Genomic DNA, 17,475 nt, shown 5'->3' with positions numbered 1-17,475 from the left:
TTAGAAGCCCTGAGAAGAGGAAATGGAATCAGGGCTGCTGTAAAGCTACCCCTGGACCATGAGAGGGCGCGCAAGATCCAGCCACAGTGGCACAGAAGCTGTGATCCTCCTCTGTACTTAGAGGCACAAGTGGGAGTTCCTGGAGTGCCTTCTGCACAGTGGTCCTCTGCCCTTTCCCCTGTGGGCTACAGCTTTAAACCATACTTGAGCCCTTAGCCTCTAAATCATAAGCAGCAGGAATAAAAATTAGGTATTTCAAGTCCAATATTTTATATGGGAGGGAAAAATATTACAAAGATTTGAAAATGTGTCAAGTTATCTGTGTATACAGCAATAGCAGCTATGTGTCTTGCACAAGTCTCTGTGGAATTTCTCTGGAATTACTTAGATGCTTTGCAGAACCCTGTGAGAATTCCATCATTAAGTGTGTGAATTCTTTTCTCGCACTTTGTGCGAATACACAGTTGCTTTAACGTGAGAACACTAAGTTTTATTACAAGTTTGACTTAGGACAATGTATGGGACAAGGGTATATCACTGTCAAGTCAATGTCAAATAACAAGAGGTTCCTGAAGTTAGCATCAAAATAACTTGCACAGATACACACACAATATTCTGCTCAGCACAAAGTACTAGTTCAAATGGTATTTCAATGAGGAGATATCCAATGGATTATTTTACCAATAATCTTAAAGGCTACTTATTCCCGTCACCATTGGCTAGAGCAATGCCACACAGACACACCCATATTAACCCACTAAGCAGCCAGGACTTTATCATTAGCCAATGTGTAGATCAGGGAATATAGGATGTAATGAAATCCTATTCTAGGAAGGGGATACACTACTATCCCAGAATAGTTTTTTCTTTGGGTTGTGGTATGCAAGGCTAGAAAATCATTTTTTTGCCAGGCATGAGAACAAAGTTAGGGCAAATGGCTGCTATTTTGCACTGGTGAAATTTCATTAAAATAGCATGTAGGTCACAATTCCAATTTCGCCCCCCTGAATTCTCTGGTTTTGCAGTAAAAATGTGTGAACTGAGAATTTTGCATGGTTCTAAATCTTGATCCAGACCCCACTGCGGTCAGTGGGAATCTTTTCCACTGACTTGAATGGGCTTTGGATCAGCCCTTTATATTGTGCTGTAGGTGTCACTTGGAGGTGAGAGGTAAAACTTCAGCCCATCTCTGATGAAAGGTCAAGATTTCTAGACACTTTTCTAAAAGAGTAATAAGTTACCTCCATATCCCTGACAACACTTCTTCTGTCAGGTAGATAGGTTGTAATGTCCAAAGTTGTAGGAGAGTGATGAGGTGGACAAAACTCTTCCAGTTCCCAACATGCCTGTGATTAAAACTATGTCCCAGAAAACCAGAAGCCCTGCAGCTGGTGCCAGCAATCCAGCAATTAATCTAGTCAACATTTCCCCAACAAATCCCTGCTGCTTTCGCAAGCCTAATTGGCAGCAGGCAGCTGATACAGTTTGTGTAATTGGCAGTGAAATATTGGATATTTTTACTTTGTTTTTCTCTGCCTGTTGCACTCCAATATGAATGCTTTGAAACAGTAGCATTTTTATTTTTAAATCTCCTGTTCTCACCCACTAAGGTGCTCAGGGCACCGAACAAACTCATGAATGAAACACAACAAAAGCACAGTATTATTAAAGATTGTAAAATACTGAAATCAATAGAATTTTTTAAAACATGAAATGTCAAGAAGATTCTAGCCCTGCTCCTTTATTGGTAGGAGTTTGTTGAGCTTAACTATTCCACACAGATTCTACCATTCCTACACAGGCCAATCTCCCCTCTGACATCAAAGATCAAGCCCTTACAGAGGAATTTCCATACCCACCTTAAGTAGAATTTCCTTACCCAACTCTTTTTTTTTTGTTGGAATTAATTGTACCGACAGATACAGTCACTGAAATACTTGTTTCTCTGCACTCACACGTAACTCACTTAGTCTCCTTATCTCAACTATACCCACAATTATTTGTACCTGTAATCTGAACCCATAAAAATAGAGGCTGATGACTGAAAAGCAGGCCCTTAAAAAGCAATTTTCTATAAAAAGACAAAAACAAACCCTTTAAGTTGTGGATTAATATACAATTGTGAAAATAAGCTGTATGATCCAGGCAAATGTCAAGAAGGTTTTGCAGTATTTAAAATAAGAATAAATCATGATGATAAGATTCAGTCTTGGTAAATTTTATTTGACATTTCATTTTGTTTTTTCTGTGGGACAGAACTGATATTTGATTATCACTAGAATATTACAACTTAACTTTCTTCAGAAGTTTAGTTTCTTGTCCAAAGCCAAAACTAATGAACTGTCAGTTAACTTCATTTACACTCAATTTCCAAGTAATTATTCCACATCCAAGTCAGCCACAATGGAGTCTTTACAGCCTATCCAATCATAACGATTCTAGCTCCAGTAGGATAATAGAGCAGACATGCTAATATGGTTTTAGATACTGAGGATTACATTTTGTAGTAATGAATTTTAAACATACAGTAAGTAAAGTGTAATTAGGCATTGAGCTTGCTTACACACACAGAAGTGTTTATGTAAGTGTGTGTTCCTAATTTAAACAGTCAAAAGAAAAAGATTCAAATGACTAGATTTTTTTTATTTCTTGAGATGATTTTATACTTTAAAATCTGACTTTAAAAAAGGGGATAATGATACTTACCTTCTTTGTAAGGCACTCTGAGATCTGCTCATGAAAAGTGCTAGGTAAGACAAAAGTATTATTAATGAAACCAAATACATTATATAAACTCAATGTCTAACATAACCTCTCTGCTCCTGAATTTGATATGGCAATTTCACGGAGGCTATACACAGAGGGTGAAATTCACATCTTCTTCACTAAGTGGGCTTTGCAAGAGTGTCCTTTGTGGGGATTTGAGGGTAGAAGCCTTCCCACAACCCAAGTTGTGGAATACCAGCACAGCTGCTGTGCAGTCCCTTGGCTCAACTAAACAGACTGTGCAACAGACCTCAGGGAAAGGGTCACCCATGACTCTTACTGAAGCCAGTGAGCGGCAGTAGCCTCCACAATTGGTTGCACCGGTGTTAGGATGTATTGTTGTCTAACTGGCTCATGTAGTCACTCATTGGCCACATTCCATCCCTATTCTTCTCCAAAAAACATTGCATGCTATTGCAAATGGAGCACTATGGAGCACCACTTCAAACAACACCAATAGTATGGACTCCACTAGTTCCACTGTCTTTTAGGTCCTACATGCTGAAGGGAAAGAGAGGCAAGATCTGAGCCTAGTTATGATTTCTAACTCTATCACAGAGACCTTCTGAGTCATACTGCTTAATTGCCCTCTACAATGTACTGATATGCACACTGAGGACCTATGATTTCAAATAATTATGTAAAGTCTCTGTGCTTTTGCATTTTTAGTTTTGTTTGACACTGGAATTTACTAAAGTCTGTCACTCAACTGGAAACAAGTGTCACCCTGTAGGATTATTATTTATTCAATGATTTTTCCTTTTGTGTGTTAATATTTGAATCTACATGACCTTTGTAGAAGATCTGATTTTCGGGGCATAGAAATGGACTACACTAACACAGCCTTCTCAATAGAAAACATCCCTTTGAACATAACAAATGTCCATCTAGAAGAAGGTTTGTCACTTTTATCTTTAAGCACACAGCTGTCTAAACAGAATAGTACTTCAGCTTTTATTCTTTTGAAAATCTTCAGGATTTTGTCATATATTGTAGTATTTCTTCATTGAATACAAATGTAAAGGGTTTTGAAATTTGATCTGAATAATTCTGTAACTTGTATTCTCAGGAATTCTTGATTATTCTCTGGCTCAGAAGACATTATGTCCAGACTCAAAAACTTATCTGGGGGATCATTATAACACACATTCTCTCTTTGGCTGGTCAGAGACAGCACCAACTTTCATGTAAGTCATCCAAGTACCTCTTTCTAAACATACGGTTTAAATAAGATTTTAAAGAACAGCTGATGTTACATGGGAAAATTTTAAATGGGCACTACTTAGAAATATCTGTTTAGTTGTCTTTGCTTTTTATGTACTAAGGACAATTTCAAGAAAACAGAATCTTTGCTCCTGTTAATTTGTTCCCACTGAAGTAAAACTAAAGTAAAAATCCTCTGATCTGGCCTAATGCTTCAGCTGCTGCTTATGTGAAACTAAACTGAGAAGTTGAGTGACTTCTGTGGAAGTTCTCCCCACACATCACCTACAGGATCAGACTTAATGACTTCACAGCCATTTCCCACAGCAGCTAATTGTGAGGTCATATATTAAGGAGTATTTATTACTTTGGGCGAAGAATAAAAAACATGGACTCCCACGATACCAAAACTCTTCTTTCCATGGACATGTCTTGTTTTGCCTGGAGAGAATTACTTTTTGGCCTAAGTCTGTGATAGGGCAAGGAAAGCCCAAAGGTGGTTCTGAATGGTGGAGTTACATTGTATTGTAGTTATAGGTTAATGTAAAAATTGTCATTTTTGCAGCTGGAAAATGCTGAGCTATTTCAGACGAACAGCATCTGTCACTATGAAGCTAGAGCCAGTTCAAAGGCTGGGTATGCTTTTTAGACCCAAAAAAGAAAAATGAAATGGGCACATCATGCTTATTTTCAGTACAAATTGAGGTTAGATACACAATTCTTTTTGTTGTATTAACAAAGGGCAAAAACCTGGTTTCTTTATGCTGTTTTTATTCAGTCTTAACATTAGTATTTACTCACTGTAGTGCATTCAAGTGCCCCTGTAAGGATTAGGGCATCATTCTGCTACTTTCTGTACAACCACATACGAATACACAGTCTCTGTGACAAAGAGAAGTGGGTAGGAAGTTCAAATTTGGCTCACAATCTCACAGCCTGGCATTTGTGATATTAAGTCCACCTTCAGTCCACCTCCATTTCTGAAAAACAGCCCTGAGATTTTATAACCAAGTATTCTGCCACCCAGGAGGCAGTCTATCTTAAACAGTAAGCCCATGTGCTGTGCCTGCTGTGTATGCTGTACAGAACTAAAATAGAAAGCAAAGGTTGGTTTTGACCTTTTTCCTGTCTGTCTCATTCCAGCTTCATATAGCACCACACAAAAATGCCTTTCTCAGCCATTTTCCTCTTTCTGAAGAATAGCACTGTTTGTGAGAAATACAAATACTTTGCACAATCAAACAAAAATAATTCTTGAAGACAGAAAAATAGTTTTCAAAATATAAAATAGCTCACAATGCATCTAAAAGCAGAAGCAGGGTTTGCAGTAGAACCAGGCAAATACTGCAGACAATTTTCTATGCATATTCATTTGGATTTTTTTCAACAAATTTTTTCCATGGCTGTGTTCATGCCCTTTTTGCATTCACTTTCCACAAATAATGATCTACTAAATGATGTTACTGGCAGGAATGTTTATCAAAACACCGTAGATTACAGAATATTTACATAAATTGAGTTACAAAGCAATAATAGTGAGTATTTGCATCTAAAAGCTGATTCTAAGAAATCCAATCAGGATTGAAACCTGTCATGTGATCTGTTTCCAGTCAAATAGGGCTACTTTTGAATACTGAATACTTGCAACAATCAGCTCTTATGCAATTTACAGGCCAATAATTATTCACAGATGTTGTTCTGTGAATAACTTTAAACAAATATATTTGAGAAAATCAGATTTGGTTGTGCGATGACTCACAAAATGGTAAAACTTGTTAAATTATTTGTTACAAACTATTCACCCAGCTCTAGTTTATTGTTTTCCCCGTATTGCTACTATTCAGCACCTGTGTTGCAAGTGGGGCCAGTAATTTGCCCCACACATAAAACTGGAGTATGTGAAGGGGACCTATGCTAGGGTTTAGGGAAGGCAGGTTTCTTCACCAGGAATGCTCCAAGACATTCCTTCTAGAGAAGATGTGGGGTCTTGCTTTGTGGCAACTCCACCCGCTGGCCCCCTTGCACAATAGAACTATGCTGGTTCCATTGCATTTCAGGCATTGCACATCTTGTAGCGTTTAGCCCATAAGCTTAATGTTCATTTGTTTATTTGTATGAACACCAGCCAGTTTGGTTTAGAAAGGTAAACATAACACATTTTGAAAAAAACTGTGCTGGCTAAAGAGCCAGTACAGAACTAAATACTTAGGTCAGTTATATAAATTTGAGTGCAAGGGCTCTTGTGCAAATCTCACTAATAAGGGAAAGTGATGGCGATACACAAAAGTATTAACAATCTAGGCTGCAATTTTCAAGGGACCTAAGGAGTTAGATGCCCAAATCCCATTGAAATTGAATGGAATTTGGGTTCCTAACTTTTTTAAGCTTCTTTGAAAATGATTAATTGTGTAAATACTAACAAACAAAATTAAATGTAAAATTAAATAGTTAATGATTCAAATAACTGACATACAAAAACTATTTAAGAAAACACTAAAATATTCAATTTTATCGAGTGTTTACTTTGTAACTAGACTTTCACAGTATGTTTTCTTTGTCAGTAAGCAATAACATTATTTGATTGTTCTCTTGCACAGTAAAATTACATATTTTTGAAGTGCAAATGAAAATGTCATCATGTAAATAAATCTATCATGAAAAGTCAGTGTTCTGCCAGGACAGGAAACAGGGGAAGGGGGGAAACAGTGAAAGGAAGGATGTGTGTTGTTTAGAATAACTCAAGCTTTCTTTCATAGTTTGATTTGCTGCTTGTTTTCTTTTGCTTTGTACTTGCCATAGATAAACAAGTTCTTTTATTAAAAGCAAAATAGTACAATTCTTTTTATACAGTGAATTTTATAGGAAAAGACATGAGACTGGATTGCCATGTAAATGTAGAGAGGTGGTAGACTTACTAATAGTATTATGAGATAAAAATTACAGAGTTTATTTTCAAGGCTATAGATAGACATGGTAATTTTGGAAGAAGTCTTGATAATGACATCACAAGTCATTATAAACATTATGAAAACACAGGATCATGCTCTGCAGTAAACGAACTATGGCAATATTTCTCTTCTGAGATCAACATATTTCTCAGTTGCACAGTTTGCTCCTCCTATAAATGCAGCAGGAGTTCTGTACATGAACAATAGCAGATACTGGAGTTGAGTACTTCTGTGTGGAGCTGAGAAGAGAAAATGTTGCCCTACTTTTGAAATGTTCTGTAACTCTGAAACTTTATTAAATGTTTTGGGGACACCTCATATTGTGGGTGCTTAACTACCGCTGTCCCTTCTTTCCCATTATGTAATTTTCCATGTGCATTCAGATTTTTCATTTCCCTCATCTTTCCATGTTCCCAAAAGAAAATTGTCTTAAAGTTTAGGTGTTGCTTTGCAGTCACCCTTTTTCCTTTATGTCATGCCCTGTCTAGTCCTGATGGTCCAAAGTTTTCAGGGGGCCTTAATTGTGAGCTCACTAGCCTGGTACTTTGACTGACAGTTTTGTTGCCAATTCCTTCACTCATTTAGCCTTCTGTGCAGACCTATGGTTTGTCTGGGTAAAATCTGGACAACTCTTTACCTGGACTTTCATCCAACATCCACTCACACTCAATTCACTTTATCTGCTTATTCAACTATTGTCCCATTCTCACTCACTCTCCCACCCACAACTAACTTGCTTACTTATTTGCACAACATTTCCAAATAGCACGGACATCTTAAACTAAAACAAAACGTGAATATAACTAGGGATGGCACAAATTCTAGTAATTGTACATGTTCCCTTGTATTTGTGTGCATGTTTCTCATAGGCTTTTTTTTTTTTTTTTTTTTAATGATTTGGGGAACTTTTTGGGGTATCAAACTATTGAGAGATCTGGTCTTTTCATAGTATGTTTCAGTTTCTGAATGGTGGAAATTTCACAACAAGACATGCTCTAGTCTTATTTCAACTCTATAAATGGCGCTTGGAGGGAAAACCAAGCCTGAGAGCCATAAATACAAATAGCAAACGATTCACATATATTGAGATTCATGAAGAACCTGAATGAGTACACAACCCGAAAAAGAATGGATTCCATGATCTGCACTACAATCACGACATACATTCATAACAACTTATGGTTGCCGATTTTCTTTACAAGGACGCAGTATTGATTTCAGTATTTTACATGTCTCAAGAACATAATGGACCACCACAAGTTGTTGCACAGATAAAACTCCCATTTACCTTAACCAAAATTTTGCTTATATGAGTACTTCAGAATCAAGCCTATAATGTGAAAGCTGCTTGAGTTGCGTTTTCTTCACCAATGTTGATGTATTTTTTTCCCAGTGCTGTCCAGGAGGCCACTAAAAAGCGAGCATTCGTTCTGAGTCGTTCCACATTTGTCGGAAGTGGGAAACATGCAGGTCATTGGCTAGGTGACAACTTTTCACTCTGGAAAGATATGCACATGTCAATAATTGGAATGTTGGAATTTAATCTCTTTGGGATTCCATATGTAAGTCTGTTTAAAGGCTGTTGGGCACTCACTGTTTCATATATAATATCATTTTAAATGAATCCAAATGTTTGCTTAAATGAAATGCTTGCTATGGCAAGAAGTCATGTCATACGTAATATAAGCAGATGCTGATTAAAATTTAATTTGTCAATTTTGTCCAGCTAAAGAAGAATCAAAGATTCTCATATGAAACAATTGTGTGATGTGCCAGCAAAAATAGATTTCCTTCCTGATATCTGTTTCATAATTCATATTCCAAAATATATTTCTAATTTTGCAAGCTGGAGTTGAAGAAATAACGCAATCACTAAAATATAGTTAAACCTATGTTAACATTCTCAGTACCTGTGAATTTTTTTCCATGTTAATCACATTGTATTGTGGAACCACTTGCTAAAGTTTTCAGAAAAATAGACATTCTTTTGGTGACCTTTGTTAAAAGGTTTCACTGTCACTTGCTGGTTGATTCTCTGTCCCTTGAAGTCTTTAAACCATGATTTGAGGACTTCAATAACTCAGTTATTGGTTAGGGTCTATTACAGGAGTGGGTGGATGAGGTTCTGTGGCCTGTGTTGTGCAGGAGATCAGACTGGATTATCATGATGGTCCCTTCTGACCTTAAAGTCTATGAGTCTATTGATTTAGGGCCTGATTGTGCAACTCTTACTCACAATCATGAACATTTATTTAATTACTACGTTTCTTCAGATTGGTGCTGATATCTGTGGGTTTAACCTTGATACCACTTATGAACTCTGCTTACGCTGGATGCAACTTGGTTCATTTTATCCTTTCTCCAGAAATCATAATGCGATCGGCAACAAGGTAAGACAAAAAAGGTACTAAACGCAGCCCTTGATTTTCATGTTTATCATTTTAAAATTTAAATTGTACTCTCAGAAATCATTCTGCGTAAACCCCTGTTGGGTGAACAGGAATGAATTAGATGATGTAATGGTATCAGATGTCGTGCACAGAAGTGATTGTTATGCATTCCTATAATTTAAAAATGGATGGAAACATTTAAGAAAAAACAGTGTCTAACATCCCAAAGCTGCATAGCAATAAATTTGTACACAATTTACAATAACAGAACTGTAGATAAAAATCAATTCCTCCAACATTTACCTACCAAGACCCAAGTTTTGTTTCCTTTGTTTCTTTTAGGTGTTAGTGATGTTATCAGGTTTTGCAGGGAAACCATTATGTGAAGGCATATGGAGGAGGAAAAGATTTGTGATTGTTTATCACCTACCCATAAAATATTATTGTTCGTTTGTGATTTTTAATACATGAACACATAATATATCCTTTTATTTGCTTAGAATTTTTTTAAAACGCTTTTGTGTTCATCTTTTAACTCACATTACAGGAAGGGGAAGTCAGGAGTGTGCATCATATGCAGTCTGCATCATCTTAAACTAAGCCATATACCATAGTTAGAAATTTTGGACAAATTGTATTTCTTGTACATTAGAAATTTCAAAGACAGGTTGCAGTAGAAACAACATTTACTCAGCCTAGAAGAATTGAAATCTGAAAAAAGCAACTGATCTGAATTGATAACTGAAAAAGTGTAATATCAGTTCTAACTCTGTGTCCATATAATCATTCTAGTTCTTATCCCAGCTAGAAAAAAGCATCATGTTCTTTCTACCTGCTGAAAGGTTGAAGGTCCTCTCATCTTTGAATATACACTATATTTCTGCACTGTGCTATAACAATGAATGAAAGAATGATGCTGCTATAACAAGAGGCTGTTTTTCTTTTGTAAGATGAAATGTTCAAAGATGAAGTTATTGTTGTGACAGTTTAACATTCATTTATTTGGCTGCAAGGACAGATTTTAAAAGGTTGGCGTAACAGTTGCACCCACAAGAATTCACATCTGCCTGCATAAATGGGTGCGTGCCTTTAAAAAATGGGCAATTGCACATACAAACAGGCACATGTTTACTAATAAAGAGTCTGAACTTGCTCACATTTACTATCCAATGGTATCTGAAATATCAAAGTATTTCCCTACAATTAGAATAGGAAATGTCTGATTTTTCAGATACTACAGTGGATAAATATTCTCTGTGTAATGGTGTCCACTTTCGTTAGATTTATAGTTATATGATTTGCACATGTGCATGCACCCGTTAGTGCATGAAAATGTAAAATTGTGTTTGACCTACATGAGTGTATATTTGTAGTCTGTATACAGATTGGTAATTAATTCGCATGTCAAACATGAGTGCATATAATGGAAATATAAACATATGGCTATATGAATGCATTCATCATGAACGCTGTAGCTTATCAACTCGTAAATAAGTAGGTCAAGGGCCCAGTTCCATCATTCCTATATTGATGGATCTATTTGAGGAGTAAGGGACTGCTCAACATGAGGAAGGGTAGCAGAATAGGGCCCACATGGTGTTTTGCCCTCTCCCCCCCAATTACTACGCACCAATTAAAAAAAAAGTGAATTGAGTAATTGAAATAAATTTTTCTTGTACTGTTAAAAATCATAAAACCGTTCTTTTGTTCATTTTTTAAAAAGTCTCTTATTTGCAGGGAACTGTGCGTGACTGAGTGACTGACTATTTTTAGTGTATTTAGGCAATATTTGTATAGTATGGCTGTCCAAGTGGTAAAAATATTCCACTATTAAAAAGTAGCTGGTGTATCAGAGCTTAGAAACCAGCAGGAAACATGGTTATTGACTAATGTAAGAGAGAGTAAAAATACCTTAAATATTGAGTTTTAATTAATATTAAGTGTAATATTAAAATTTGATCTTAAGCATCTGATTTGCCTGACTCACGGAGATGTTGTATGGCTTAATGATATTCTTGCCTGAAACACACTAGATAATATAAACGCAAAGTTTTATTATTTCTGTTTCTATTCTATTATTTCTGTTTGTGAACTTCAGCAAATAGCAGAGTGAAATGCACTGAACATAACAGGTCAACAATGTCCAGTGAATGTGGATAGAATTTTTTAATCTGCTTTTTCTTTTTCTGAGGAGGCCATACAGTTTCTAGTGAGGACAAAATCTTAAAAATATTGGACAAAATCTTAAAAATAGAAGTGCTATCTGCTGTGTATAAATTTTAGGAATGAGGGTTGAGATTTTCAAAGCAGGGAAGGGCATTTAACAACATATTTTCCATTAATTTTAATGGAAAATGTGTAGCTAAATCTCCTACTCTGCTTTTAAAATCTCAACCCTGGTTTTAGAGATGGCCTACCTTATTATGCCCTCAGAATTGCGTGCACAAATATTTGTAAGCATAATTGATATCATTTAGACATAAGTATCAAGTTGTATTTAAAATCAGGTAAGTAGATGTCTAGATACAATTAACTGTGCCCCAAAATATTTGGTTTGCATTTATTTGCATCCAGAAATTGTAGGTGAAGAGCGTTCTTCCTGTTGTTGTTGTAGATGTAGAGCAACAACTATAATTTTACATTCAGAAGGCTAAGACAGATAATTGCGTCTGGAGTAGCAGAGTATATTGCTGTGATGCCTCCTTTATATTTGTGAATCAGGCATTGAGTTGTTATATATCCATGGTCTATTGTGGGTGACCACAGTTGCACCCTGGAAAGTCTTTAATTTTCCATTTGTGCAGCAAGTATCTGTATCTGCCATGGTTTGTGTGGATGCGGTTTAAGGTTGCTCTTGAGCTTTGCGGAGAGATTGAAGCCAGGGATCTTCAGATTAAGAGTGAGAAACCAAGATGAGACCTCTTAAAAATAAGGATGAAATCCTGGCCCATTGAATTTAATGGAAGTTTTGCTACCGACTTCAGTGGGGCCAGGATTTCACCCAAAAGCCATAAAATCACATGGTGCTTTTCATACAGATTTGTCTCTCTGGTCTTAGCCAAAATAATTTCCCTCTTCCCTCTCTTTGGCAGAGTATTGGGTATCCATTTTCCACTTATCTTACACATTCTACCTCACAGGTAGCTGCATTTTAGTGGGGAAATGATTTCTAAATATACAATCTGATCCTGAGAGGAGCTGAGAACCTGCAACTCCCGTTGACTTCAGTGACCTTAAGGGCAATTGCGGGTGCTTAACACCTCTAAGGATCAGGTCCATAGTTTATGAAGCACACTGATATTTTTTAAGAATAAAAGTTCTAAATCAATATAAGACTGGGTTGTTGATGTCTGTTCTGTTAGTTTAGGGTCAGTTTTTTTAATGGTAAACATTAAGCTGTATACTGCTTATGTCAACAGAAGCTTTCCTTTTCCTGCATAATAATTGCATATTTGTAAACTTAAATGCAAAACAAAACATTTTGTCTTTGGTAGGAGCAAGACCCTGCAGTGTTTGGAGTGGAGTTTGCTGAGATATCTCGATCCACACTGCTGATTAGATACACACTGTTGCCTTATTTGTACACCTTATTCTTTGATTCTCATGTCCACGGAAACACAGTGGTACGAGGATTAATGCATGAGTAAGTTATCAGTCTCTCTCCTATCTGTCATGTTTTATTCACAGTAGTAGTACAGATCCAGTGTACAAATTTATTTTATATTTATTTTGATAATAGTAATAATGATGAAATTGTTTCCCTCTGCCTTAACGAGCAGTTTATAGTAAAGCAGTAAAAAATGTTTTGCTTAGTTCATGTGACATTTAACATTGATTTTTACTTTAAAAGCAATATCTTCCCCCACTTAAATAAATAACAATAGGGAAAAGTTTCCATTTGTGTATTTAGTAGAATGGGGCTTATGGTATTTCAAATATTTGTTTTTAATATTTCTGCTTAACAGTGTATATGTCCATATTTTTAACCATTAGGGCTTTTTTGGTATTCATATCATGGTAAGTAGCAGTGATTTCATGTCCATGAATAAAATAATGCCTCATGCAGTCTTCAGTGATGTCAAGTTTGTAGTCCTATCTATTCCCCATTTTATGGTATCAATGCTTTAGAGCTAGATCCTACAGTCACTTATTACTGGGTATAGTGCTTCCTACTGCAAGCAATACCATTGCTTCAGTGAGACTAGTCAAATAAGTAAAGTTATCTAAGTGTTTATAGCACAAAAAAGTTCTATGGATTCAATATGATATTTCTTGAGAAATTAAATAGAATCTTTAAGAGTAATGTAGAAATTTACATCATCTTTTTCTTCTTTATAGAAGAGAAAATCAGCAACTGCGTTTATTTTCTTTTAGGCATCTTATTAGTTCACAAAGGCTTACTGTGAAAGACGTCCTACCAACAATAGTTATTGCTGCCCAAGTGGTCACTGCAAATAACAGTGGCCTGCTGGATTCTGATATATGTTTTAATGCCTCAAACTGAGGCAATGAAACGATAAAAGAATTCAATAGTTTTACAGTTAGAAAAGGACTTGAAGGGTTGGTTTATAGCAAACATCTTTAAAAGCTACACAGCATGTGCATGTCAAGATCCCAGACTTGGTTAATAGCTTTAAAAAAGAAAAGATGAGGATAATATCAAACAGTGGCAAATGTGTATAGGCTAACTGTCTTTCATACAATTGGGTCATGAGTATAAGGGCCTACGTTTTCAGCATGAATGAGTTCATTTGCATGCCTAACTTATACTCATGATTGCAAGATCAGTTGTGGTGTCTGTAGGCACAAATAGCCAGTTAGACATGTAACTGGTTACTTGAACATGCAAATGAAATACCTAAACTCTTTTATCTTCTCCGCTTGATAGTTTTTCCACTTCCTCTCACCTTAGAATAGGATATTTTTATTGTATTATTATTATTACAGCTAAATCAGCAGTGAAGAAAATGTGTTGAATAAATGAAACGTTTTTGAGGTTAGAAGAAAAAATTAAAAAGAAACAAACTTCTTAGGGTAAGTCTTCAAAAAATCCAAAAATCTTAGATACTAAAACAGCCAGACAATTCAGGAAACTCTAAACATTTACATAGAATTAAGTAATACATAAGCTGAGATATCAAAAACAGCCAATATTATAAAAATATTCAAACACTGGCACTGAAGAATTATTCAATAATTTAGTCAAAACTGTTCATATTACCTGTCAAATTTACCCTTTTAGAGAGATAAAGTGGGTGAGAAAATATCTTTTATTGGACCAACTTCTGTTGGCGAGAGACTAGCTTTTGAGCTTACACAGAGCTCTTCTTCAAGTCTGGGTAAAGACTTTAAGAATGCCCAAATAACAACTATGTGAGTGAAACTAGACAATCGCTATGCTCGCGAATGAACTCTCACAGAATAATAATAAAAGACAAAAACACCATTATCATCTGTGGGTCAACAGTTTTCACAAAACGATCACTCTATATCTGACCTCTCAGTCCCCGTTCTCAAAGGAAATCTGCACCATGCCATCAAAAGATGAGCCTGGGAGCTTAAATTCATAACTTTGCCAAATACTAAAAATCATGAACTGAATAGAGATGCTGAATTTATGGCTTATTAGAATAATCTGTAACCCACTAAAAGCTTTCCCCTCCTTTTTTCCCTCCCCCCTTTGTTTTCCCTCCCATGATATGAAAGGTGTTTACAGGCCACTTAAAACATATTTCAATGGACCATTTAAGGTGAAGTACTTATATGAAACAATCTGTTCCCCCGTGTTTTTAGCTTTGACATTCTGAGTACATTTCTCAGACCTGAAGAAGAACTCTATGTGAGTTTGAAAGCTTGTCTCTCTCACTAACAGAAGTTGGTCTAATAAAATGTATCACCTCACCCACCTTCTCTCTCCAATATTCTGGTACCAACACTACATAAATCTACCCTTTTATTATTGAATTGTTCTATCAGCGGGCATTGTTATATTCGGAAATCCTGGTGTATGATGATCTCCTGACATATACTTTGAAAAGCCCTAAACATATAACCCATGCTATTTTTTTTTCAGTCTGTTGAAGCAATTACCTTTATAAACACCCTTTTTAAAAGATCAAATTATAGCTGCTTGTTTCATATGAGTCTGAGGTAGTGGAACTACTGAAGGAAGAAAAATAAATGGGTTCTTTTCCTAAATCCCTTCTTCTTGCAGCACATTTAATTTAAAAATACATTTATTTATGTATTTATTAATGTCTTTATCTAGCAAAGTTTCTTTCTGTTGCACACCCAATTATGTAGAGCCCGGAATAAGCCCTCAGGCATATTAACCTTCTGCTCTCCCAAACTCTCCATTATTTTAAAAAACAGAACCTTCGGCCTATTTCCCTTTGTTTTTCAATTGCCATGGTTCTTTTGCTCAATTATTTTGGAATTACTACAATGCTGAACTCTTTCAGGATCAGGTACAGTGTGCTATGCACATGATGAAATGGACACCATTGAGAGAATCATTTCCTAAGCAATAAAATCACGTGAAGTCAGTGGATAGAAACTTTAGTAATGTCATATCACATTTTGAAATAACTGAAGGAAATCAAAGGTGGTGATAATAGCATTAGAGCTGGTCAGGAATGTTTTGATTAAACATTTTTCTGTCAGAAAATGCTGATTCATATTTAATCAGGAAGGTCAGATGAGAGAGAGACTCCATACCCAATAGCCCACTGGTTAGGGCATATTTTTCCTTTGGTCTGCCTGATTCAGAACAGGGACTTTAGGGTCTCCTGCATCCCATGTCAGCATCTCAACCACTGGGCTATTGAATATTCTGGGGTCTCTCTTTCCGTCATTTTAACCTTCCTGACAAAAAATGAATCAGCTAGTCAGCTGGGCTATTGCTTATGGTGTGTGTCCCTCATCGCTTCCCCCTCTTTTTTTCCCCCTCTTTCTTTTAAGAAAAAATTTCAGAAGATCTAGGTTTGCTCTGATGCAGAATGAAAACAAATGACAAAACTCAAATTCTTTTGCAAAATGGAGTTTGTGTTTTCTGGCCAGCCCTAAATAAGACCATGTCTTACAGGTAGCTAAAGCAATTACTTTTATTCTTTGTCCAATGACTGGTGTGTAAAATATTTACGGTCAAAGGGCTGTTTTTTACTTTAAATAGTGTTACATGTTCAGTATGAAGAATCGATTATGTGATACCAGCTCTGTGTCTGGCAATCAGAGATTTGGTCAGTTTCTGCAGCCATTTGACAAATGTCAATGAATTTTACGCAACATAGATTGAAAAGCTTGAAGGGAAGGCCATAAATAATTGCAAATACTCTCAGGGAAGCTTCAGTTTTTCTGCAGTAGGACTTTGTGTGCTGTGTCATCTTGCAAGAAGAACACAATTCTCTTTTCCACCCCGGATATAGTGGCATCTCCTGTTGGATTTGCCATGAAAGGCACTGCATCCTCTGTTGGAAGGACATATGCTCCTTGTGTGTATGTGTGTACAGACATTGAAGTCATTACTGGAGATAGAACTTGGGACTGTAAACATTAAAAATACAGGCCTCTTCCACTTGAGCTAAAGAAGAGCTCCTTTAGCTACCAGATAATGGTAAACTATAAAGCCCCTGGATTAACCACTAGATGATCACATGTGCAAATGAATAGTTTAGGAGGGGAGGCTTGTATGAAGTGGAAAATATCAAATCCCCAAGACTGTCTCCATTGCTGCTTACCAGTTTCATGGTCTATGCAATAGGAATAATGCTCTTCTGTTCAACTACACTACCAGCAGGTGTTAGAACTTGCATAAAACTGCTGAAGTTCTCCTGATTCTCCTGGCAGATGCAGCTTATTAATTCCGTCTATGACGTAAGGGAGATGTGAGTGGTTGTCTGGATAGAAAAAGGAAAGAAGAGGTCCTCAAGGAACAACTAGACAGCCAAACCGTGGTCCACCTAGAGAATAAACAGTCAGCAAAGTTGGCATGGGTAATGAAACTAGTGAGGGTATTACCTTTTGTTTAACGTTTTGTGTGTGTGTGCAGTACGTGTGCCCAGGGTATAAAATGGCATTGCAGGTGCTCTATCTTGTCTTCAGGACAACAGATTCCAGAATTGTGCACTATTTGCCAGCAGGGACCCGCAGGTGATGTCTCACCAGTTGTG

The 17,475-nt window shown here is 36.5% G+C and overlaps 1 protein-coding gene across 1 annotated transcript in view; it reads left to right on the top strand.

The window, feature by feature from the left end:
* Positions 1 to 17,475, top strand: part of LOC137163705 (sucrase-isomaltase, intestinal-like) — a 101,659-nt gene that overhangs the window by 56,392 nt on the left and 27,792 nt on the right. The window contains exons 13-16 of the mRNA XM_067563987.1: positions 3,836 to 3,953; positions 8,311 to 8,479; positions 9,191 to 9,307; positions 12,802 to 12,950. Of these exons, the coding sequence (XP_067420088.1) occupies positions 3,836 to 3,953; positions 8,311 to 8,479; positions 9,191 to 9,307; positions 12,802 to 12,950 (553 nt within the window). The remainder of the gene's footprint in view (positions 1 to 3,835; positions 3,954 to 8,310; positions 8,480 to 9,190; positions 9,308 to 12,801; positions 12,951 to 17,475) is intronic.

This window comes from Emydura macquarii, unplaced genomic scaffold (assembly GCF_026122565.2).
Source record: "Emydura macquarii macquarii isolate MOO-44397 ecotype Brisbane River unplaced genomic scaffold, CSIRO-AGI_Emac_v2 contig_2636, whole genome shotgun sequence".
In the NCBI taxonomy this organism is placed as follows: domain Eukaryota; kingdom Metazoa; phylum Chordata; order Testudines; family Chelidae; genus Emydura; species Emydura macquarii.
This window is presented reverse-complemented; position numbering and strand designations above follow the sequence as displayed.